The sequence below is a fragment of the Brachionichthys hirsutus genome, chromosome 2, assembly GCF_040956055.1.
Source record: "Brachionichthys hirsutus isolate HB-005 chromosome 2, CSIRO-AGI_Bhir_v1, whole genome shotgun sequence".
NCBI lineage: Eukaryota > Metazoa > Chordata > Actinopteri > Lophiiformes > Brachionichthyidae > Brachionichthys > Brachionichthys hirsutus.
This window is the reverse complement of record NC_090898.1, coordinates 885,378-907,927: the sequence shown is the minus strand read 5'-3', so window position 1 is coordinate 907,927 and position 22,550 is coordinate 885,378. Positions and strand designations below refer to the sequence as shown.

At 50.6% G+C, this 22,550-nt stretch overlaps 1 protein-coding gene across 1 annotated transcript in view; it reads right to left on the bottom strand.

The window, feature by feature from the left end:
- The window catches only part of vps13d (vacuolar protein sorting 13 homolog D), a 24,779-nt gene extending 2,466 nt beyond the window's left edge, over positions 1-22,313 (bottom strand). The window contains exons 1-36 of the mRNA XM_068749038.1: positions 22,255-22,313; positions 21,582-21,748; positions 20,972-21,049; positions 20,610-20,800; positions 20,452-20,520; positions 20,152-20,268; positions 19,938-20,042; positions 19,669-19,839; positions 19,294-19,394; positions 17,972-18,140; positions 16,310-16,411; positions 15,705-15,891; positions 15,377-15,559; positions 14,917-15,047; positions 14,770-14,824; positions 14,093-14,272; positions 13,738-13,868; positions 13,522-13,654; positions 11,143-13,410; positions 10,903-11,054; positions 9,673-10,728; positions 9,164-9,254; positions 8,569-8,695; positions 8,300-8,480; positions 7,814-7,996; positions 5,970-6,102; positions 4,945-5,161; positions 4,527-4,698; positions 4,334-4,449; positions 3,848-4,060; positions 3,457-3,752; positions 2,462-2,595; positions 2,043-2,198; positions 1,602-1,788; positions 1,295-1,369; positions 69-263 (exon numbers count right to left, since the gene is read on the bottom strand). Coding sequence (XP_068605139.1) covers positions 69-263; positions 1,295-1,369; positions 1,602-1,788; positions 2,043-2,198; positions 2,462-2,595; positions 3,457-3,752; positions 3,848-4,060; positions 4,334-4,449; positions 4,527-4,698; positions 4,945-5,161; positions 5,970-6,102; positions 7,814-7,996; positions 8,300-8,480; positions 8,569-8,695; positions 9,164-9,254; positions 9,673-10,728; positions 10,903-11,054; positions 11,143-13,410; positions 13,522-13,654; positions 13,738-13,868; positions 14,093-14,272; positions 14,770-14,824; positions 14,917-15,047; positions 15,377-15,559; positions 15,705-15,891; positions 16,310-16,411; positions 17,972-18,140; positions 19,294-19,394; positions 19,669-19,839; positions 19,938-20,042; positions 20,152-20,268; positions 20,452-20,520; positions 20,610-20,800; positions 20,972-21,049; positions 21,582-21,678 — 8,152 coding nt within the window. The 5' untranslated portion in view covers positions 21,679-21,748; positions 22,255-22,313. The remainder of the gene's footprint in view (positions 1-68; positions 264-1,294; positions 1,370-1,601; positions 1,789-2,042; positions 2,199-2,461; positions 2,596-3,456; positions 3,753-3,847; positions 4,061-4,333; positions 4,450-4,526; positions 4,699-4,944; positions 5,162-5,969; positions 6,103-7,813; positions 7,997-8,299; positions 8,481-8,568; positions 8,696-9,163; positions 9,255-9,672; positions 10,729-10,902; positions 11,055-11,142; positions 13,411-13,521; positions 13,655-13,737; positions 13,869-14,092; positions 14,273-14,769; positions 14,825-14,916; positions 15,048-15,376; positions 15,560-15,704; positions 15,892-16,309; positions 16,412-17,971; positions 18,141-19,293; positions 19,395-19,668; positions 19,840-19,937; positions 20,043-20,151; positions 20,269-20,451; positions 20,521-20,609; positions 20,801-20,971; positions 21,050-21,581; positions 21,749-22,254) is intronic.
- Positions 22,314-22,550: the final 237 nt, after the last annotated feature.

Sequence of the window (22,550 nt, the reverse complement as noted above, 5' to 3'; positions counted from 1 at the left end):
GCGCGGGTCGCGCGGGTCGCGCGGGTCCCGCGTGAGCAGTCAGCTACAAGCAGACGGAGGAGACTCACTGGAGAAGGTGAACTCAGCCAGCGGTACGTCGCGGTCCAAACAGTCGTCGATGAAGCAGATGCAGACGCTCTCGGCTTTCAGCTCCACCCCAGACAGAGGCGCCGCGTGGCTGCTGGAGCCCGAGTCAGCGCCGGGACGGCCGGCCACGTTCTCAGCGTTCTGGAGGAGCCACGACGCAGCCTGGTCCAGCTGGCCTGAGGACGCCATCACTCATTACACACGTTCCTACGAGACATGTCCTCTTCTTGGGTTCCAAATGAACCGTCTCCACTTCACCCCGTCCTTTGCATCGTCCTCCCCAACACCAGCCACTCTCATGTCCTCCCTCATCTCCTCCACTTCTAGCTCCGCCTCCTGCCTTTCCCTCAGAGCCACTGTCTCTAAGCCGTCCATCATGGCTGTCCTCACTGTCTCTGAGCCGTCCATCATGTCTGTCCTCACCACTGTCTCTAAGCCGTCCATCATGTCTGTCCTCACCACTGTCTCTAAGCCGTCCATCATGGCTGTCCTCACCACTGTCTCTAGCCGTCCATCATGGCTGTCCTCACCACTGTCTCTAAGCCGTCCATCATGGCTGTCCTCACCACTGTCTCTAAGCCATCCATGGCTGTCCTCACCACTGTCTCTAAGCCGTCCATCATGTCTGTCCTCACCACTGTCTCTAAGCCATCCATCGTGTCTGTCCTCACCACTGTCTCTAAGCCGTCCATCATGGCTGTCCTCACCACTGTCTCTAAGCCGTCCATCATGGCTGTCCTCACCACTGTCTTGTAGACCTGTCCCTTCGTCCTATCACAGAGCACACCTGATACTCTCCTCCCCCCGTTCCAGCCTGCCTGCACACGATTCTTCACCTCCTTTCCACATTCTCTCCATCACTCTGCTCTGTTGATCCGAGGTACCTGAAGTCCTCTCCCTTCTTTCCGTCTCTTCCTTGTAGCTTCACTGTCCCCCCTGGGACCTTCTCATGTACACACATGTACTCTGTTTTACTCCTGCTCACCTTCATCCCTCTCTTTTCTAGAGCAGACCTCCACTTCTCTAGATTCTCCTCTACCTGCAGATCACAATGTCATCTGCAAACATCATATTCAGAGGAGCTTCCTGTCTCACCTCATCTGTTACTCTATCCATCACCATGGCAACAAAAAGGGGCTCAGAGCTGATCCCTGGTGCATCCCACCTCGACACTAAGATGACCAGATGTCTGAAAAGTGTCCTTTACCTTTACAGTGCAACAAGGCTATTTTGCAGTCCTCTTTCCTGAAGCCAAGGTCTTGTAAACGTGCCAGTTGGCCTTCTGTGGAGAGAAAATGTCAAAATCAGTCAAAATATGTGGAATTAACCAACAATCTTTCCATTTTGAAGGCAAATTACTCATGTAATAAAACTTTCATGACAAAACTCTGATATTTTGGATACCAACACCTTTTAACCAAACAAATCTTGGAATTAGTTCTGCTGTGGAATGAAGAAGCACTGAGACCAGACATGACTGAAAGACAAGCGACTTGATGCTCGTGGTTCCGTACCTATGAGGGCCTTGGTCTTCTGCTGAAAGCTGTCTTTGGCCGTAGGAGCGGCCTCGGCGCTGGATGCAGTCGTGTTGTCGCAGTCCAAATGCAGAGGAGTGCTCGTCGTGGGGATGGACTTGGCGATGGCCAAGAAGAGCTGAATGTCATTGTAGGACAGACGGATGTCCAGAGCAGGAAACTGAACCTGCCAGAGTCCCATGCACAAGTGATAAAAAAGAAAAAAAAAGCATCCAAAGTTTAAGATCTATCGGGTACAACATGGCTACAACGTTAGGTTAGCTTTAACTCTATTGTCGTTACACATGTACAAAAGAACAAGGTAACGACATGCAGTTACTAATAATTCCAAAACGATGAACACAAAAATAAATAAAAAATAAACTGGTCATCGAACTAAAAGTAAAACAGCGGGAGCCGCGGACGCTTCCGGCTGCTGACCTCCAGCAGCGGCGGGATGTCCTCCACATTGAAGGCATCCAGCAGCCCTGAGCTGCTCTGGTATGTGGGGCTTCCACACAGCTCCACTTGGACATTGACGGGGTCAATGATGGACAGAGCCGTCTCCTGTTCGCTGCCCAGCCGACAGGAGAACACCTGAGGACGACAACACGCATCCGAGTGAAAGCACAATCCAAAAAAGGTTCCTGACCAGGACGAGACATACGCGGGACCCTCAATATGTCACCTTGAATCCTACTTCTTGCCCTGAAAACTAAACGAGAACAGTTTCTAAATGTCAAAGGATGTCATGCCGTTGTTTGTTAGGGAAATGAAACAAAGAGTCTCCTTCGTCCTCCTGGTGGTGACAATTGACAGTCCAACAGTCGCCATTAAGGGTTTGAGCTGTGGAAGATCACCTCAACTCCGGCGAGGCTGCCAGAGAAGGGTCTGTCCAGCAGGCGGGGTTTGTAGGTGAGGACGGTGGTGCCCTTCAGAATGATGGCGTTGGTGTCCAGACTAGAGGCGTCCTCTACAACGACGAACTCCGTCCCTGCAAAAAGACATTCAGGGTGAATAAAGACATCCTAAATATCATGCCGTCTTCCACACCATTTATGTGTTTAGAGAAGAAAAACAACTGTGAAGAGTCGCAGGCTGCATGGCGAGGTGCTTGATCTGATCGATCTGTGGAAATGGGGTTCAATGAAACACCTGAATTCATTGATTATGAGGAGCATTTTGACAATTAGTGTCCATCGGCAAATTTAACCAACCGCTGTAGTCCGGAAGTTATATCAAAAGCAGAAGTTCACCGTGAGCTTAATAAAGTTCCGTCTACTTTTTGATAGATATGATGCCAGATAGATAGAAGAAAGAAAGATAGAAGAACAATATATAGATGATAGATAGAAAGATAGATCTATGACAGATAAACGATAGATCGATAGACAGATAGAACAATAGATAAATAAAAGATAGCTCGATAGACAGACGATAGACAGACGATAGACAGACGATAGACGATAGCTCGATAGACAGACGATAGATAGACGATAGATCGATAGACAGACGATAGACAGACGATAGATAGATGATAGACAGACGATAGACGATAGCTCGATAGACAGACGATAGATAGACGATAGCTCGATAGACAGACGATAGACAGACGATAGATAGACGATAGATCGATAGACAGACAATAGATCGATAGATAGACGATAGCTCGATAGACAGACGATAGACAGACGATAGATAGACGATAGCTCGATAGACAGACGATAGACAGACAATAGATAGACGATAGCTCGATAGACAGACGATAGACAGACGATAGATAGATGATAGCTCGATAGACAGACGATAGACGATAGATCGATAGACTCTCGGCGGCTGATCAGTTTGCATTGACCTGTGACATTGATCTTGACCTCCAGGCAGTTGTCCTGGTTGACGGGCACCGTGGATCTCTTGGTCACCACACCACGCTTCACCGTCTTTGGCATGACGGCCCCAGCAGGGCTTGAGGTGGGCATGCCTGGGTCAGCGCTGGAGTTACTGGGCCAGCGCTGTCGAGGTTCAGCGCCACCGGGTGCCTTCTCTACCGGCACCCGAAAGAAGTCCCGCACCAGCTGCAGCCAGTCAAAGATGAGAAGAACCCTGAGGTTGTTGAGGACCACCGTGAAGCAGGAGGACTCGCGAGATGATCTGTGGGAGAGCGGAGCAGCTCCTGTGAGCAGCTGGACCACTGAACTCGACCTGTGTTCAGAGATGAGCCTCAGCGCTGCAGCGCTGCGAGGTACCTATAATGCAGCTCCAGCTGCAGAGAGGCCCGGTTACTGCCCGTCTTCGAGGGCTGGAGGATGCAGCCGAAGACGTTGGGCCGCCCACGGGTCGTCTCGGGCAGCCCGGCGTCGCGCGTGTCGTACGCCAGCAGGGAGTGAGACACCAAGTTAACAGACTTTGAGCCATTGGAGAAACTCTCAAAGAGCAACTTGGATTTCATGAAGTCGAATCTTTGCAAGAGATAAACAAGCAAAATATCAACATCTTTGATCACAAACAATGACAGAAGCGCACAGTGAGAGCGAGTCAACAGCAGCGTCGTGTTAATATACCCGAGGTTGATCTTAATGCTAACGCTTAAAGGATGTCTGGGTGCACCGGAATGAAAAACGGAGTCCTACCAGGTAGGAGGAAGGCCGGCTCGTTTCGGCCAGCGCATCACAAGCGTACACATTTTTAAAAACCGCATCTGTAAATGATTTTCCAAGAACAGAAACGCCGACCTTGCTAACGAGCGACTGGGCTCAGAGGCTTTGGGGCTGTCCAACAGCTCCAGACTGACGCCCATCATATCAACCAGGAAGGACAGGTTGGTGTAGACGTCTCCACTTAACACGGTCTGCAGGAATCACACGAGAAGAGACGGGATACTCACACGGAGACGGAGCAGAGCAGCGGACGGGAGTGCATGCTTACGTAGGCGCTCGGGTCCTGCAGGTTATACGGCCGCAGGAAGTCTTCAACAGGCTCTCCCAGGTTGTTCTCCAGGAGCCCTCTGATCAGCTGGTAGTGCTCCAGGTCCAGAGAGCAGTGGACCGACGACAGGCTGCCGTGGATGGACATGTCTGGCACGGCATGGCTCAGCTCCCTGACGCCAACGGCAGATACGATTAGATAGCCACTTTGGATACGTTTAGGTCCAGCGGTTTTGGGTTCGAATCCCCAGGCGTGGACATCAAAAATATATGAATCCCAGAAGAAAAATGATCCTCTCAGATACAAAACGGTTCTCATCACTGTGCAGTCTAGAGCCCTTATTAGCGCCGCCGTCGTTAGCGTGATTTCACCGGGACAGGTCGCGGTCGCTACGCGGGAGACAAAAAGCAGGACGTACTTGTCCAGGTTGCGTTCCACTTTGAGGTTCAGGCGGCAGCAGTCTCTCAGCATGTTGTCTCCGGTGCGACAGACAGAATATGTGGGGAAGATAACGTCTGCCGATTCAGAGGATTTGCCGCCGCTGTCCCACGGCTGAGTGGGAAGACGCTCGGCGGCGAAGATGTCCATCTCCTGCAGGTCCAACGCGATGCAGTCTAACAGGCAGACGTGGGTCTCTAACCGGGAAAAACAGAGGAGAGGAGAGAAAACAACATGAACTCGAAAAGCACTCAGAGCTCAGACCTCCCCCAAGCAGCTCGCTCCCCTCCTAACTGGATCTACAGCGTCCACACGGTGATCTGGATCAGCACCAGAAGGTTCTAGATTGTTCTCGGTATCTTTATAAACCAACATGAAGAGTCAAAGTGACTCAGAGTTGATGTATTTTTAACTGATTCTTGAATCCATAAATGGGTTTAATGTTAAAATGTAATATTTGTTCGTGACCTCATTCTGGATCAGAACCAGAACACGTTTCATGATAGTGAATATCGGACGCCTTTATGACTCTGATTTTTGGTGACTAAATTTAATAAATATTTTACAAGATAGGATTTTTTGAAAAAGCCTCCATTATAAGTAAATGGCAAAATCCAGATACAAAAATACAATCCTGACAGGAATCCAGATAGCTCTCAAAATTGAATGGGGTCTAAATGAAACCAAGACCCATTTTCAGATTATTATTTTTTCCATCCGGACAGATCGATCAGACAGACAGGCAAACAGACGGACAGGCAGACAGATCGATCAGACAGACAGACAGACCATAACCTCCTTGGCGGAGGTAATGATGCATTTGGTTTTGCCTTTCTTTTTGCTGGAACATTGAGGAATATCAGCTCAAACTGCATTTTGTTTTGAACTTCTTCAACGTCCAAAACCGCCGTTTAACTCTAACACAGAGGGATGAAAGTAAAAACTGAAGGTCCACATGCGGTGCTTTCCATATGGCCATCACTGGAACCAGGTGGTGATACACACCTGAGCCATGGGGGTCATCCTCCTCAGGGGCCCTCCCTGCCGGGGCCTGAGGCCTGCCGAGCTTGAACCCTGCGGAGGAAGTTCGAGACGAGCTCTGCTCACTTTTCATCCCTGCCGCACTTTGGACACGCTCCTTTGTGAGAATAAAAGACACAGAAAGAGAGAGGCGGCATATTGACAGCATTAAAGGTAGCAAAAAAGGCAGATAGTTGTTTTTTGGGGGGGGTTTGGGTGCAGGGCTACGCTATGAAGCCTCCCAGATAGAATGCAAATATCTGCAGTCGAAGTTTCATGGCATGATTCCCAAATGTCTTTGTTCTGTGTGTGTTCTGACAGAAGGTGGGGTTAAAGTCCTATCTTCAGAATGAGCCAATCACGTGCGACCTCCGTAGCTAAATTAACAGAACCTATCCAAGCAATATAAAATGCTTGGATAGGTTCTGCCTTCTGTTGATACCAGCTGTGTAAATGTGTGTATGAGGAGATGAAGGCCAGTTGGTAAAACAGAAATATTTGTACTTCCAAACAAAACCAGCACGCCGACATTTGGCAGGAAGTTCTCTGATCACGGTTTATCGCGGGCGTGGCAGGGCGTGGCAGGATGGGGGGGGGGGGGGTTGCTGCGTCACTGACGGCTCAGACTCAGGTGTTACGCCGTTCAACCAATGAGCCACAGTTTTCCATTTCCCCCCTTCACCGAACCATTTGGCACACGCTGTGTGCCAAATGGTTCGAGGGGGGGGGGGGGGGCTCTGTCATGATCAGGGAGCTTGGAAAGTTGGTGTACTCACGCCAAAAAAAAAAAACACATTCAGAGCACAGAATACAGACAAAGAAGTAAAATAGCCTGCAGGTAAGGCTGCACGATATGAAAACCAAATATTCGATGCATCGCGTATATTCGATGTATCGCGTATATTCGATGCATCGCGTATATTCGATGCATCGCGTATATTCGATGTATCGCGTATATTCGATGCATCGCGTATATTCGATGTATCGCGTATATTCGATGCATCGCGTATATTCGATGTATCGCGTATATTCGACGCATCGCGTATATTCGACGCATCGCGTATATTCGACGCATTGCGTATATTCGACGCATCGCGTATATTCGACGCATCGCGTATATTCGATGTATCGCCCAGCTCTACCTGCAGGGACAGTTTTGTGTAAAAGCCAACCAACAACTGAAATCAGCAGCATGCAACTGTACCTTGTAATGGGACGGATCCTTGTACGAAGTAGCATGCAGTATAAAATTCTTCACAAACAACAACACAAGATGCACGTGAACCATTGACCTGTTGTTCTGACGCTTGCTCTTCATACACGAATGATTAGTTTTGATTTCACATTTGATGATTAGGCCCGAGATGTTCTTGAAAATGTGCTTAAATCCTGCAGAACCATTCAAGTTTACCTCCGACAATAAAACCTCTATCTTTGTCCCAGTGCAAAGCAGCGCGTCGCTGGTGTCCACTGTCCCAGTCATCACTCTAGCAGCCAGTGTACTTTGCACCAGTGGACAATTTGAGACTTTTTTGCAAATAGAACCATTCTTCAAAACAACCATCAGGCAATGCTGTGTTCGTTGTTTCTTTCAGTTTTGATTCAGATGGTACGGTCAGCTACTGAAGTCAGAACACGACGGCCGTATTGTCCATGCAGATGGACACGGGGTATTTCTAGAATCTGGTTAAGACCATTAAAATCAGAAATGGATGCAGCAAAGTTAGTCAGAAGGGGTTAGAGAAAAGAAGACTGTGGAACGCGGCATGAATGAATAAATGACTCACCAGTGAAGGGAAAAAGGCGTGTGCCATGGCGAGTTTCTCTACCTTGTCTCTGAGGGAAAAGGTCCCGCGAGCCCCCGACGGCAGGAAGCTGTTCTGCACCCTCAGCTGGCCGAGGTTGGCCACGATGATCCTGGGGGACCGGGAGCTCTCTGGGATGAGAATAACCGGGGCACCTGCCTCAATGTCCAGCAGAACCCGGGAAGCTCGCTGAGGGTGATCCCGAACCTACGGGCAATCAGGGTGGCGGAGAGACAAAGAAGATGGGAATGGAGTTTCAATCAGAATTCCACCTCTGCCAGTTTCCATAAACGTTAGACATTCCCAAACACACAACAGGTATGACGGACGTAGAAGCTGAATCACAGAGCAAGAAACAGCAACAGCAGCTGGATGAAGTCACTGAAGGGAGGAGCGTCTGAAGAACCCACACCCAGACACCCCCCTTCCTGCGGTCCTCTGGCCTAGCAGCACAACACTGTGGCGCGGTCACCGCCGCCAGCAGACATGACCAACGCAGGCAGCACTCACGGCTTGGCCCTCCATCGCGGCCCGCTGCCTGCCCAGAACATCCTGTAACTGGGTGAAATGTTGGATGAAGGCCACCACTTCGGTCTGGAAGCGCTGGGTGTGGACGTACTGCACCGAAGCCATCTGCATGGACACCTTGATGTCACATTCCCGCTCCAAGGAAGGATCGGGAAGCCCATACCTAAGTGGACAAAAGGACAAAGGCGTCCAAGTTCTTCACTCGCAGCAAAACATAAAGTCATTGACTACAAACACTTTAAAACAAATACTTAAGGATGTTGAAGACAAGGGCCTCCCCTCCTCGTGTCGCGAAGCGCTCTCTGTAGAGATCCCCGTGGGGGGTGAGGTCACTCAGCGACAAACTTCCTAAACTTCCTTGTAATGCCAGGTCACCATCTGACGCAGGAGACATGATTTGATTATGTTACACACAGACTTATTTTAAACATGAAATTAACGTGAATGAATGGATATTAGGGTTGCAAAATTCCGGGAATTTTCAAAGGTGGAAACTTTCCAAGTTAGATGCTCAATAAGCCACAGCTAGCATCACGTCATTTACCATCTACGAGGCACTCTTCTGAAGATGCTAGCCGTCTCATGTGGTGCTGTTTTCTGCCTCCTGCCAGATGTTTTGAAGATCCTTCCAGTTGTTTAGCCAGCCTAACTATTTATATATCTGTTCATGTCATTATATTAGTATTCTTACAAGCTGTTGCGGTCTTAAATTACAGATTTAATTTATGGAATATTTCCAAAATTCCCCATCTTAACTTGGATGGAAATTTACCGGAAATGTTGCGCCCCTTTGCAACCCCAATGGATATGAATGAGCGCTGATTCATTGGATGCTTTCATACACACCCAATAACTCCCAATGAGCGGACAGTTTGGAAACACTCGCTCTGGCAAGCTCGTTGGATTTCTTGTTCAGGACAAGAGACAAAGAATGGACCTGAAAGCAGCACAAGTTATCATCCACCTCTTCAGCATCATCATCATCACCATCAGGAGGGACTCGTGTCATTTCACCTTAAGCTCTTTTGATTACTTTGCTGTGTTTACTGTGACAAAAAGGACAACATAAGACTGCCAGCCGCCTTTAGTGGTGCCAGCAGACCTGCATTAAAGCGACACCGACCCACAATCAGACTGTTGTGTCTCGTTTTGTGTCAGAGGTCTCGAAATGTCGAGATCGGCACAAGCTGGCAGGTATTCCTCACACGCCGCTGCTGGAGAACACACCGCTGAACAGGTGAACGACTACATAAACACGGCCATTCAATCACCAGCCGATTCATGCCCTACACAGTATGTAACTCGACTTGCATTCAGTGCATTGCTCCACCACTGCAACAAGTTCACTGACTTACCTTCAGGTCCACCTTCGTGTTGACGGCCTCTGCCGAGTCCTCAGCACCGATGTCGGATCCATACAGAAGATGTCCTGCCCCTGGGTCCGGTGACAAAGGGCGCGCCTTCACTGCGTGATTGTTGGCTGTTGAGCCAACACCAAAGAAGTCCAGGATAACGACCCAGGTCTGCAGTGTGATCAAAACGTCCAAGCAATTGAAGTCTACGTCCACACTTCTTCCCACTCCGCCATAACGGGTTTTGAACTCTGGATGGTTTGGGTCTACCAGCAGCACATTAATATGAACTAACGAGTCATCGAAGTCGGGGGGAGGCTGAGGAGAGGGCGTATGGCGGGTCGGAGAGGGGGGTGGAGTGCTAGGACAGTCTGGGCCCCTATTGGACTTGCGACTGCCAGCAGAAGGGGTGCTGGGATGTCTCTGGTAGAGCTGAAAGACGTTCTGGGCCTCTTCCATGTGGGCAGGCAGTGAGCGGGGCATTTCTGGGTATTGGACATTGGATGCAGATGGACAGCTTTGAGAAAGGTATTCCTTTGGAGTGAAGGTGGAGGGCTTGGGGGCCCCGCGAGACACCATCAGATGTTTGTATTTGGACTCAGGGTTCTGCTCAAGGAGGTCCTCCATCAGCAGTGAACGTAGCACTAGCTGGACTGCCAGTAGATGAGGGTGGTCTTTGGTAAAGTCCCCCTCCAGATCCTGGAAGCGCAGACTGACTAAGCCCTGCGCGCCCTGGGTCAGGTCAGCACTAAGTTGGACCTGCAGTTCTGCCACATGTAAGGTGATTTTGAGCTGCGTGAATGAGGGGGATTGGAGAGCAGCTCTATGAGACTGTAGTGGGAACGGGGATGAAAATGACGAGTGGGAGAAGTTGATGTGCAGAGGGTCCCTCGCAAATAGCCCTCCCTGAAGGTCAGGAAAACGGTGCGGTCTGGTGGAGGAGGGAGTTGGTGGTGGCGGCGTCGGCGGTGGGCTGGGCGTCATACGCTGCTCCTCGATCAGAGACAAATTGTCCAGTGTCTGGAGGACTTGTTCATACACAGATTTGCACAGGAACACCTATGGGTTAAATATTGACATCAACACTTTGGTAAACGGCCCCCTACAGCCATGAAAATGTCTTCTCTTCAGTTTACATGAGATGGCCTCTGAATACGAATATTAAAAACATTTTAAGGCTCAACCAGGATTCCGATATTAGCTTGCTTGCTGTAGTCATGATTCGGCGTGTACCTGAACAGGGTTGACGAATTTGCCTTCAACTCTCAACACCCCTGTGCTCTGGTAAGGTTCCTCCGTGGTAAGGAAGGTAAACCGGGAGTCATCATCAGCAGAGACTTTCTCCAGGGTGAACTGAATTGTGGTGTCTTTCAATATATGGAATGCTGTTGGAGAAAAGAAAAATGTACGACAAAGTACATTGAAATATACGCTTGGAATAAGCTCTGGTAGAATGGTAGTAGGAGTTCTCACCTGTTCCACGGCTGAGGGACTCAAAGAAATCATGACGTGTGAACTGCTGTTCATCATGCTTCATGTTCCCATTGTGAGATGGTGCCATGCCCCAGGCAGCATTGCCTCTAGATGGTCTCTTCAAAACCAAATGACTTATGTTGAGCGAATACAGTCGAATATCCTTCACAAAAACCTGCAATCGTTCCCCTTCAGAGTCTTGGCCAGGGAGAAAATTCTGTATTGTTATGCTTCCTAGATGACCAACCAGTAGCTCAGGGTGGCCAGGCTTGCGTGGAATGGAAACAACTGGTGACTCGATGCTAATATTAAGAGTCAGCTTCACAAAAAAAGTGTCTAAGGTGGATTCAAGGTCATTAACAGAAAGATCTTCCTGGTCCTCAAGTGTAAACGTCCAGTTCTGACTCTGGGTTCGGGTTCTCCGTGAGGGAGTCTCAAAGAGTGAAACCATACCGCTGTACTCTGCCGTCTTGGTTGCCAGAACTGTTGAAACTTTGGTGGCAGCACTTTTTAGCATGGAGCGGAAATTGTCTTCTACTTCATTAGCAGATAGACTTAGCTCCTTCAGGAACTTGGCTGAGTGGTTATAGTGCAAGGATGCCATTTGAAGTTGCAAAGAACACTCTCCATGGGATTTTTCCAAAAGGTGAAAATTTAAAGCCTCCGATGGAGAACTGGCGTCACCAAGGAAAGCTAATCCACCAAGGGTTGAAGTTCTGTCCTCAACACTGCCAATGCTGACCACAAATTGGCTTCGGCCCCCTTCCTGGGCCAGATCAACCAGCTGCATGGAACCAAGCGAACCATTGATGTCCAACCGACTACCCATGGACACATTGACCTTTGTGCCAGTGATACTGGCAGTGGCAATCTTCAAGCCTTTCTTTTCAGCACCGAGGACGGTGCCACCAGACACAGTCCGGAGGAGAAGCATGTTAAGACGGTGTATCTCCACGGTCAGCTCTTTGTTCTGGTCGTACGTGGTCTTATACGTCCCGTCCCCTTCCCCACTGTGAGGCTGTTTTGCATTTTGCTGCACTGATGATGTCGCGGTGGATTCTTCTTTAGGGAAAGACTTTTGAAGGAACTTAAGAAGCTCAACCATGGTCTCAGGGTTAAGAATAATGTCCAAGTTGTTGACCTGCATGCTTGTCACTTGAAGCGAGCTGTTCAGGTTCATAGAGGGGCATTCTGAACTCACAAACTGATACTCAAGCTTAATCAAGGCCTCTTGGTCTTTCAGAAAGGAGCTGAAGGGTGAAAGTTTATCCACGGGAATACCAGAGGATGATTCCGGATGATGGGGACACTGGGGAGACGTGCCATCGGCAGACACAGGGGATGCAGGCTGGCTCTCTCTCAGGCTGCCCGTGGGTATGTCAAAACTGAGATGCTTATGAGAAGCCACAAGAAGGTCAAAGTCTGAGCCATATGTTTGCAATGTGTCCACCAGCAAAAGGCCGTGGACAGTCAGAGACACTTCGGTATCATATGGCCTTTTCACAAAATGAGCATTTGTACCAAATACCTTAAGAACAGATATATAGCGGCCATCACTCTCTACACCAAGCTGCATATAGTTAATGTTAAATTCCGCTAGGAGTAGACGGGATTCCACCAAGACTTCCCTCGTGTGCTGCTCTAAAGTCATCACACTCTGAGTCAGATTCTTAGCCGAGTCTTGCAGCTTCCAGGAGCTATCCTCCCTTCTGAAAATCTTGTCATGGCGAAGAGTAAGATAGTCTGGAGACTTTATAAGTGGGTCTCTCTCTTGGCTTTTGTTCCTTTCACCTACAGACGGGCTGCTTAGCCGAGCCAAACAACTCCTGAGGGCAGTCATCTTCTCAAGGTTAAGATGGACCTTAAGATCTGGTAGGGTACCCGACAGGACAGCTCCGGGGAGCTGGGGGTCTGAAGTGTAGCGTAGTCTCTGCTCAAGCTGCAGCAGGACATTGAACTTCTCCACCACATGGGTAGGCCCTACCTCGCTCTCTTGGAGACGTTTCCAGTTGTCCTTGCAGCGACCAACCATTATCTGCAGGTCATTAAAGGACAGAGAGTATTTTTCGTACAGCTTTCTGCGGTAGAACTGTGCACAGTCAGGGGACCTGATGCTCGGAAGGTCTGGGCTTCTGAGTTGTTCTTTCAAAGGCAGGTCTTGTTCCGGGGGGGGAGACTCTGGCGGGGTGGCAAGGGGTGTCTGGTACTCATCGTCACTCATGTCCTCTCTATCAGGCTGAGTTGTCTTCGAGCTGGCATTAGTGTCATCTTCAAAAGAAATGAATCACAGCAGGTGTCAACAAAGTCAGAATCCTCATTATATAAAAGAATAAATATGCTCAGGGTTGTTTTTCTTCATAAAATGCTTGAGTGTTTTACCTAGAGAGTTTGTGAGTAGAATTCTGCCTAAATCTACGACAACTAGCATCGGGTCCTCCGACTGAAAGTCATCGGGAAAAATCACCTGGGGCGCACAAATGTCCAATTTCATCGTCCATCGCTTACCGCTTTCCTAAAACGCAGTCACACCAGCAGTGTTTAGAAGGGATTCAACCATCAGCGTGATGGCGTTAGCATCCGGCGAAATGGCCTTACAATAAACTCTCCAACGAGCAGCTGATCGATGGTTTGTCGGATCTCTGCCTTGGTTTGCATCTTCAGCTTGTTGTACTGCCTCCGGGCAGCCTCTGCCACTCTCAGCTCCAGCTCCGACTGATACCCAAAGCCTGCATGCCAAAGACATAGGCTTCAAACTCACAAGTCTAACGAATATATGAAGAGTCGGGAGTGCGCCCCCATCCAAGTCACTACCTCTGGACCTCTACCCTCTTGGAGGTGAGACAGGTCATCACAACCACAGTATTACTGATAAAAGCTTTCGATTCCAGTACGGGTGTCTGAAACGTTCTTCCATGGTTGCAGTCGCAGGGCAACCTGTCTCGGGACTTACCCGAGGTATGAACTCTTCCTTTATAGAAGAACTCCGTCACTTTTTTGATTGCTTGGGGGTTATAGATGATGTTTAACGGAGTCGTGTTCACTTCCAGTCGCCGCTCAAATTTACACCTCGCAGGGTTTCTCTCGTAGATCATCTCAAACACTGGTGAAGAGGAGACCTCCGTTCTGGATCCTAGCAACACGAAAACACGCGAGATCAGATCGCAAAGACCGACCGACAGTGGGCGGCTGTGGCTCCGTTGGTAGAGTGGGTCGTCCAGTGATCGGTGGTTCGAATCCCAGCTCTGACTGTCCGCATGTCGAAGTGTCCTTGGGCAAGACACTGAACCCCAAATGTCTCCCAGTGGGTCTGGCCGCACCTTGCATGGCAGCAGTCGCCCACTGGAGTGTGAATGTGAGTGTGAATGGGTGAATGCGAGGCCTCATGTAAAGCGCTTTGAGCACCGCTAAGCGGTGGAAAAGCGCTATATAAGTGCAGTCCATTTACCATTTACCGACTTGTGGCTCACTTGTTACTTAAAACGAAACAACATAATGTGGATTTCAATAAGAGATGAATTATGTAGAAACATTATGAAGTTGTGACATTCATTTATACCACTTGTGAACACAGCCGCAGTCCCTTAAAGAGGATTTCTATTGCAGCAATTCAGGAAGCAACAATCTTACCAGGGACACTGCCGGGCGGAGCAGATGGCTGGTGAACAGCAACAACAACTTTGTCCTGCAACAAGTGGCAGAAGTTCAAGAACAATGACGACATGCCTTCCACAAAAATACAAAAGAAAGAAACGATATCCGTTCCTCTCCGCTCACCGTTTTAGGAGACACCAGAACAGGGAAGATGGTGCCCTGGGTAGTCAAGTCTCTCAGGAACAAACTGCCCAACTTAACAGACAACAGGGAGGACTCGGAGCGAGGGAGGGACTCCACCATCACATTCACCCCTGTGAAAGCAGGAAGGCATCAGTGTCAAACCCGGAGTCCGTTCTACTAACGACAGCCGTGCACGTAGTGGAATGCGAAGCATTTCAAAAGAATACAGCAACCAGGTAGTCAGTGAGGAAGTCATGAAAAGTGTTCCTTTTGGGTCCAACAGGTCTTCTTTGTGGACGAGAGTCCAAACCTCGATGATATTCAGTACCAGACGCGAGGAGTTCACATGTTTGGAACGTAGATGAAAACAAATAAGCAAATGGTTGGTGTGAGAATCACCTACGCTCTCATCCAAACCTACTCGGAGGAGAGATCGGAGCCTGTCCACACGGCTGAGTACCTGAGAATTCCAGTTGAATGACTCCCCTCTCGACGAGCCCGTCCTGCTCCTTGTCCTGCTGGAGGAGCGTGACTCCACCCTTCTCCAGTACGAACTCCAGCCTGGCAAACAGCTGGTCTCTTCTGGTGAACGTGTTGAGAGTGTGAGAATCCTCCAGGGGGTCAAACAAGTCTTCTGTCTCTGCTGGAGAAGCATGAGACACCCGGGGTCAACAGCATGCGTGGACATGACGGTCCAGCGTCCCAGTGAGAGCTTAGCCACCATTACTGAAGCAGAACACTAAAGAGCTATTCCTCATGGAGGAGCGGATCTAAACACGGCTTCTCACCCAGAATGTCCCAGGAGGGGCTCGGCAGGAGCGCTTCAGGCCGGTTGGGATCCTGCAAGTCCCCATACCAGCCCCCCCAGCCAGGGAACCAGGACTGCAGGTACTGGATCATCCCTGAGCTCCCGCTCTTCGGGATGGATGCGGTGGGTGAACAGGGCTCAGGCTCACTGCTCGCCTCTCGCACATTCTAGCAGAGGAGACGGCGGTTAAGAGAAAGGAATAACCGTCGGTAAAGATTGGGAGATGTCAAACTGCCCGGGAACGAAACCTGCTGATAGGACAGGAATCACAGTTCAATCCACAGTGAAACGCTTAGAACGGTGGTGCACAGATTCGGTTTTTACTTGTTTTAGGAAAATGGCCGTCGCATCAGAGCACAGACATAAAACAGAAACATGTGTGCAGGCCGGTGGCTCGTAGGCGTTCAACTACAAACCCTGAACATCCACAGCAAATCTTTGAATGAGTCCGTTAATAAAAAGGTTTTAAAAAGAGGAGTAACACAAATGGAATATCAAAGTTGCCATCGTGTAAGTAAAAGTGATTTCTGACTGAAGAGCGTCATGCACCAAATAAAGAACATGGAGCTCATTAGCTCAGCGTACCTCGATTATCTCTTCCTGCTTTCGAAACCAGTCACGCACAATTTCCCGGAGACTCTGCAGCTCCTCGAGCGTCTGCTCCTCCTCCACGCGCTCCAGCTCTTTCTGGCCGACGACAAACACAAGCGATGCGCAGAAATTCATTTCAATCGACTGAGATCGGTGGAGTCGTTTTCCCAGTTTCCACCAAACGTCTCCATGTTAGCGAGCGGACAAGGTCGCGGTGCGTGCCGGAGGAAGGTCGCGGTGCGTGCCGGAGGAAGGTCGCGGTGCGTGCCGGAGGAAGGTCGCGGTGCGTGCCGGAGGAAGGTCGCGGTGCGTGCCGGAGGAAGGTCGCGGTGCGTGCCGGAGGAAGGTCGCGGTGCGTGCCGGAGGAAGGTCGCGGTGCGTGCCGGAGGAAGGTCGCGGTGCGTGCCGGAGGAAGGTCGCGGTGCGTGCCGGAGGAAGGTCGCGGTGCGTGCCGGAACAAGGTCGCGGTGCGTGCCGGAACAAGGTCGCGGTGCGTGCCGGAACAAGGTCGCGGTGCGTGCCGGAGGAAGGTCGCGGTGCGTGCCGGAGGAAGGTCGTAGTGCGTGCCGGAGAAAGGTCGCGGTGCGTGCCGGAGGAAGGTCGCAGTGCGTGCCGGAGGAAGGTCGCGGTGCGTGCCGGAACAAGGTCGCGGTGCGTGCCGGAACAAGGTCGCGGTGCGTGCCGGAGGAAGGTCGCAGTGCGTGCCGGAGGAAGGTCGCAGTGCGTGCCGGAGGAAGGTCGTAGTGCGTGCCGGAACAAGGTCGTGGTGCGTGCCGGAGAAAGGTCGTGGTGCGTGCCGGAACAAGGTCGTGGTGCGTGCCGGAACAAGGTCGTGGTGCGTGCCGGAGGAAGGTCGTAGTGCGTGCCGGAACAAGGTCGTGGTGCGTGCCGGAACAAGGTCGTGGTGCGTGCCGGAACAAGGTCGTAGTGCGTGCCGGAACAAGGTCGTAGTGCGTGCCGGAGGAAGGTCGTAGTGCGTGCCGGAGGAAGGTCGTAGTGCGTGCCGGAGGAAGGTCGTAGTGCGTGCCGGAACAAGGTCGTGGTGCGTGCCGGAACAAGGTCGTAGTGCGTGCCGGAGGAAGGTCGTGGTGCGTGCCGGAGGAAGGTCGTAGTGCGTGCCGGAACAAGGTCGTAGTGCGTGCCGGAGGAAGGTCGCAGTGCGTGCCGGAGGAAGGTCGCAGTGCGTGCCGGAGGAAGGTCGTAGTGCGTGCCGGAACAAGGTCGTGGTGCGTGCCGGAGAAAGGTCGTGGTGCGTGCCGGAACAAGGTCGTGGTGCGTGCCGGAACAAGGTCGTGGTGCGTGCCGGAGGAAGGTCGTAGTGCGTGCCGGAACAAGGTCGTGGTGCGTGCCGGAACAAGGTCGTGGTGCGTGCCGGAGGAAGGTCGTAGTGCGTGCCGGAACAAGGTCGTAGTGCGTGCCGGAACAAGGTCGTGGTGCGTGCCGGAACAAGGTCGTAGTGCGTGCCGGAACAAGGTCGTGGTGCGTGCCGGAACAAGGTCGTGGTGCGTGCCGGAACAAGGTCGTAGTGCGTGCCGGAGGAAGGTCGTGGTGCGTGCCGGAGGAAGGTCGTAGTGCGTGCCGATGGCGAGGAAGCAAAGGATCAAAGACTCCTGTCCTTTTTCATCGTGATAAAATGCCCTGCTTGTGAAGCCGCACCTCTTCTTCCGGGGTCAGCGGGATCCCTTTGAGCATTCTGAAGTAGAGGCTGGTGTAGGTCTGGGCGTCCCGCGCCCGCCGCAGGGCGAAGCCCCAGCTGCCTCGCCGCCGCCGCTCCCTGATTTCATTCAAGTTGGCCTGGATGGCGAATAGCCACCACCGCCGGCAGCTGCAGCAACGAAACAAGCGCAGCTTTGAGATCACATTGGTTGCGGTAGCGGGTTTGAGTCCCATCTGCAGAGCCGGCTCTAGGCATAGGCGAGCTAGGCGGTTGCCTAGGGCGCCACCAGCTGGAGGGGGCGCCACTCCAAGCCTCGAAAAAAAATTATATAAAAAAAAAAGAAAAAAAAAAAAGAAAGAAAATAAACTAATAATAGTTATAATTTATAGCCCCAACGGGCGCCCTTTTCTCATGCTCTGCCTAGAAAATAAAAAACAAACAAATACAGAAAAAATTAAAAACAACCCCCCCCCCCTAGTTGTTTGTCATTCTTGGTATGACCTGAAACACAATGCCTTAACCGTCCAAGGAGAGGGGGGGGAGAGGGGGGGGGGGCGATTTATCAGTGCGCACCTCAGCTAGACCGTGACAGTTGCTGCTGCAGAGAGGAGCTTCTCCAAACTAAAGCTTATAAAAACTTACCTGAGATCCACGATGTTACAAGAGCGTCTCAATGGACTTGCTTTAATAAGCATAAATCATGAGCTTTCAAGACAGGTATCATTTGATGATACCATCGATGCCGCAAGGAAGTCCAGACGTGTAACATTTTAAATGTAAGCTATCATGCTAAAGTATTTGCTATGTATCTGTTTTGCATTGTTTGTGTGGAAGCTGTCAGGACTTTTAATTTCCTCTTAATCTGAACAGTAACCCTGTTTTATTTCTGTTTATTTATTTTATTTTATTATTTGTATTGTATAGCGTGTGCTAGTTGTTTTGAAGAATAATTAAACTTTTAAGGTCCGTCATGTGGCTGTTGTTATTAATGTTTTATATATATAATGTTTGCCGTGTATGGGGGGGGGGTGGCGTTTGTGCGTTCTCCCCGTGCCCGTGTGGCTCTCTGGTTGAGCTGTACGAGTGTCTGTGTGAATGCCTGTCTGTCTCTGTGTGGCCCCGCCTCTCGCCCACACAGAGACAGACTCCGGAGAGTCCCTTGAGCCGCAAAGCGGAAGAAAGTGAATGAAAATAAAATAAAAAACAGGTTCCATTTGTTTGAAAGAATCTGAATCTGTTTTGTTTTTTTCTTTCTCTACAGAAACGTTTGAACATTGAAAGTGAAGAAACTGCTTAACAGAAATAAATGCAGTGAACTCACTCTGCAGAAATGGGAACTTTGGGCCGCCACCGGCGGTACTGCAGCTCTCTGTCCCGGCGGTCCAGCTCTTTAAGGAATGACATGATCTGCTGGTACTGGACCTAAAATACAACAGACAGTTTCCAAAAAAACTAAAGGTCAATGCAATATAATCTGGCCCGCCCAATCTATGGATACGAGCCATGAGCATAGCTGGATTGTTAATTCATTTCATCATGTCCAATTGAATGAAGTTATAAACAGGCCATTAGAAAATGTCTGGACACTGCAGAGGCCATAAATAGGAGCAAAAGAAACATTTGGAGCGGGTGAAGGACGAGTCAGAGACACTAGCAGCTAATTCAACCTCCGTTAGTGAACCGTGTTCGTAAAGACCTGAGACAAGCGCAGCGACATGGGCTGCAGCTGAACCTGGCCTTCGATGCGGGGGGCGCTGCCGGACCGCAGCGGCTCTTTGGACGTGTTTCTTCGGAGCAACACGGAGGCACAAACGGGTTCGAAGATGTACTGATGCTCGCGGCTCTGCATACACTGGGTCATGGCCTCCTGGAGCAACATATAGAACACATCCAGTTCATTCCAGACTCACCACACGGATCTCACTGGAACCGTGGCTACAAACTGGGGGGGGCAGTGTGACTGACCTGGATCTGATTTGCAGGAAGCTTTCCCAGGATTTCACCCTCGGTATCCCAGTAGACACTGAAACCTTCTATCTCCAGCTGCTTCTGTCTCAGTAGCTTCTGGGCCTGCAGAAACCGAAGCGAGACGAAAGGACGCCGGTTCATCGGAAATAAACGGGCCTCGTTCAATACGAAGCCGCCAAAGCGACAGCAATGGCGGCAGGTCCGCACGTACCGGCTCTTTGGGAGGGTTCTGGGCTGAAACCCTGTCGATGCAAACCCCGAAGGAGAAAGGGCTGTCCGGGTTGGAGAAGTCGTCTTCAAACCGAAGATGCACATCTTGGATCTTCAGCTGCACAGGAAGCAGAACGTGAAGGTTCCGTCGGTAACTAGAGCGAGTGGATGGCGGACGACGCTACTGGAGATTCTTCTCTCACCCCGGGTGACGCTACACACAAACACACTCCGGCCACCGCTCAACTCAGACGGGCCTGGGCGCCGTCGCTAAAGACAGAGCCCGGTGGGAGACGCCTACCTCGATGTTTTCCACAATCCTGGTGACAACGGAGTACCAGTACGACTCGCCTCTCTGTTCACACTCGCTCTGTGGGATCCACACACGGCAAAGGGGCGGGGCATTAAGGCTGGCGCTATAGAATAGAGACAGTGCTTCTGTAGCATTGAGCCATCTACTTTGAATCTGTCCTCCAGAGCCCTGAGGAGGCGCCTCTTGCGCCGTCTCTCCTCCTCCCTCTCCTTCTCGTCATCGTACTCCTGCAGCTGGGCGGGGCCGATGATCAGATTGAGTTGGGACATGGAGATGACCCACGGGTCGCTGTGAGGCCGATAAAAAGGGATCTGCAGAGTAATTTTTCCAATGAAGCCTGGTGAAAGACAAGACGCATGGATCAAGCTAAAGAAAAGAGCCCGAGGCCGTAGAAGAACAAAGACGACGAAGATGAACCATTCTTGTGTCTGGCTTTTGCCTTCTCTAACCAACAGTCACAGAGAGAGAGGCGTTGATGTTGCCTCTGAGCTGCTTCAAAGTGGTTCACCTGCTTTGACTTCAAACGGAAGATCAAACTCCCGCAGGGCATCTTTCCTCAGAGGAAGGTTCTCCAGCTCCACTGCACCTGAGCAGAGACAGAAAGCGTCCGGATTGTTGAACGTAACGGAGCCCGCCCTCGGATTGTTCCAGGGGTCCGTGTTATCGATGCCACAGTAACATAAGAACACATTTACAGTGTTATATTACCGACGCTACTGTTATTGGGTCCACATGAAGTAACCCCGTGCACGGCGGTCAATCGGTTTCCCAACATCAATAGCCGATAGCGACTTCCAACGGTCGGGGTCGATAAAGACGTTTATAACCTGCAGCGTAGAAACGCTTCAGGCAGAAGCGTTTTAACCCTAACCCTAATGTCCCCTCATTACAGAGACAAGGACATTTCTTCTGTCTTCCTGAGCGGGTTGCAGACCGACTCCTGGTGGCGTGCGAGCGCCGACGACCTCCTGCATGCAGCCTCAAGCAGACGTATTCGGTGTGGGGTGCCTGGAGGGCATCCGGCTCGACCTCAGCAGGAACGTCCTGCTCGGTTTAGGCTGAGCAACATTTACGGACACTTTGTTCACTTCGTGCCGTCCTGGTGATGTGGGACTTACCTTTCAGAAGTGCGATGGACAGCTGATCCGTGTTCAGGTTACTGACATACTTCCCCAGGTATGTGTTGAGCACCCAGGCGACAAGGCCCTCCAACATGCTGGTGAGCCGGGGATGACCAGGGCGCCCCCCGGTGGAGATCAGGAGCCTGCGTGACGACGCCCGCTATCTACGGGACAAGGGACACGTCATTTAGTGACTTTTGTTTTATCAAGTTGATCAAACTGTCCTCATTATAACAAATAAATACATTCTTCAAAATGGGATTGCAGTTTTGTCATTTCAGTGGCCCTGGGCCAGCATGAAGGGCCGCGTCGCGTCAGCCCGCGGCGGGCAGGGCGACAGTAACTCGGGTACTGAGCTAAACTGCTAGCTTAAGCGCCGTCCAAACGTGGCCTGCATACAGCATCACAGCTAATCCCGACAGCCGCGACTCTTCATCAATATCAGGACTCATCGATGCCGAGTCCAACCTCATCATCATGTCTCACCGAAACAGAGAACAGATCGTGGAAGCTAGCTGCAGTAAACAGGCAGATTCAAAGGCAGCACGAAAGCTAGCATAGCTAGCATGGTTGTGCGACCAAGCTAACCATTTAGCTAATCCCAGCAAGTGTCCGTTTCGCAGCCAGAAACTGAACGCAGGCTTCGTGCGAGCCCGAGAGCTCCACTGACCGGTCGTTTTCACGGGGAACACAGTTAATCCTCATCCGGTAACGCGCTGGTTGTTATATCTGCAGCCGAAGAGCGTCAAACTTCCTGTCACGTGACAACAACAAACCATCCCACTCGTGTTGCATTCGATTAAAATCTGAAAAACGGGAATTTAACGACGCACGTGTGAATATTGTAGTTTTTTAAATGTATGTGAGATTAAGCGATTTCTCTATGATGGATCAAGAATAACATTAATCTGAATATTTACCGACTCGGCCTTTCTGTAAGGAGTGTGCATGTTCTCCCCGTGTCTG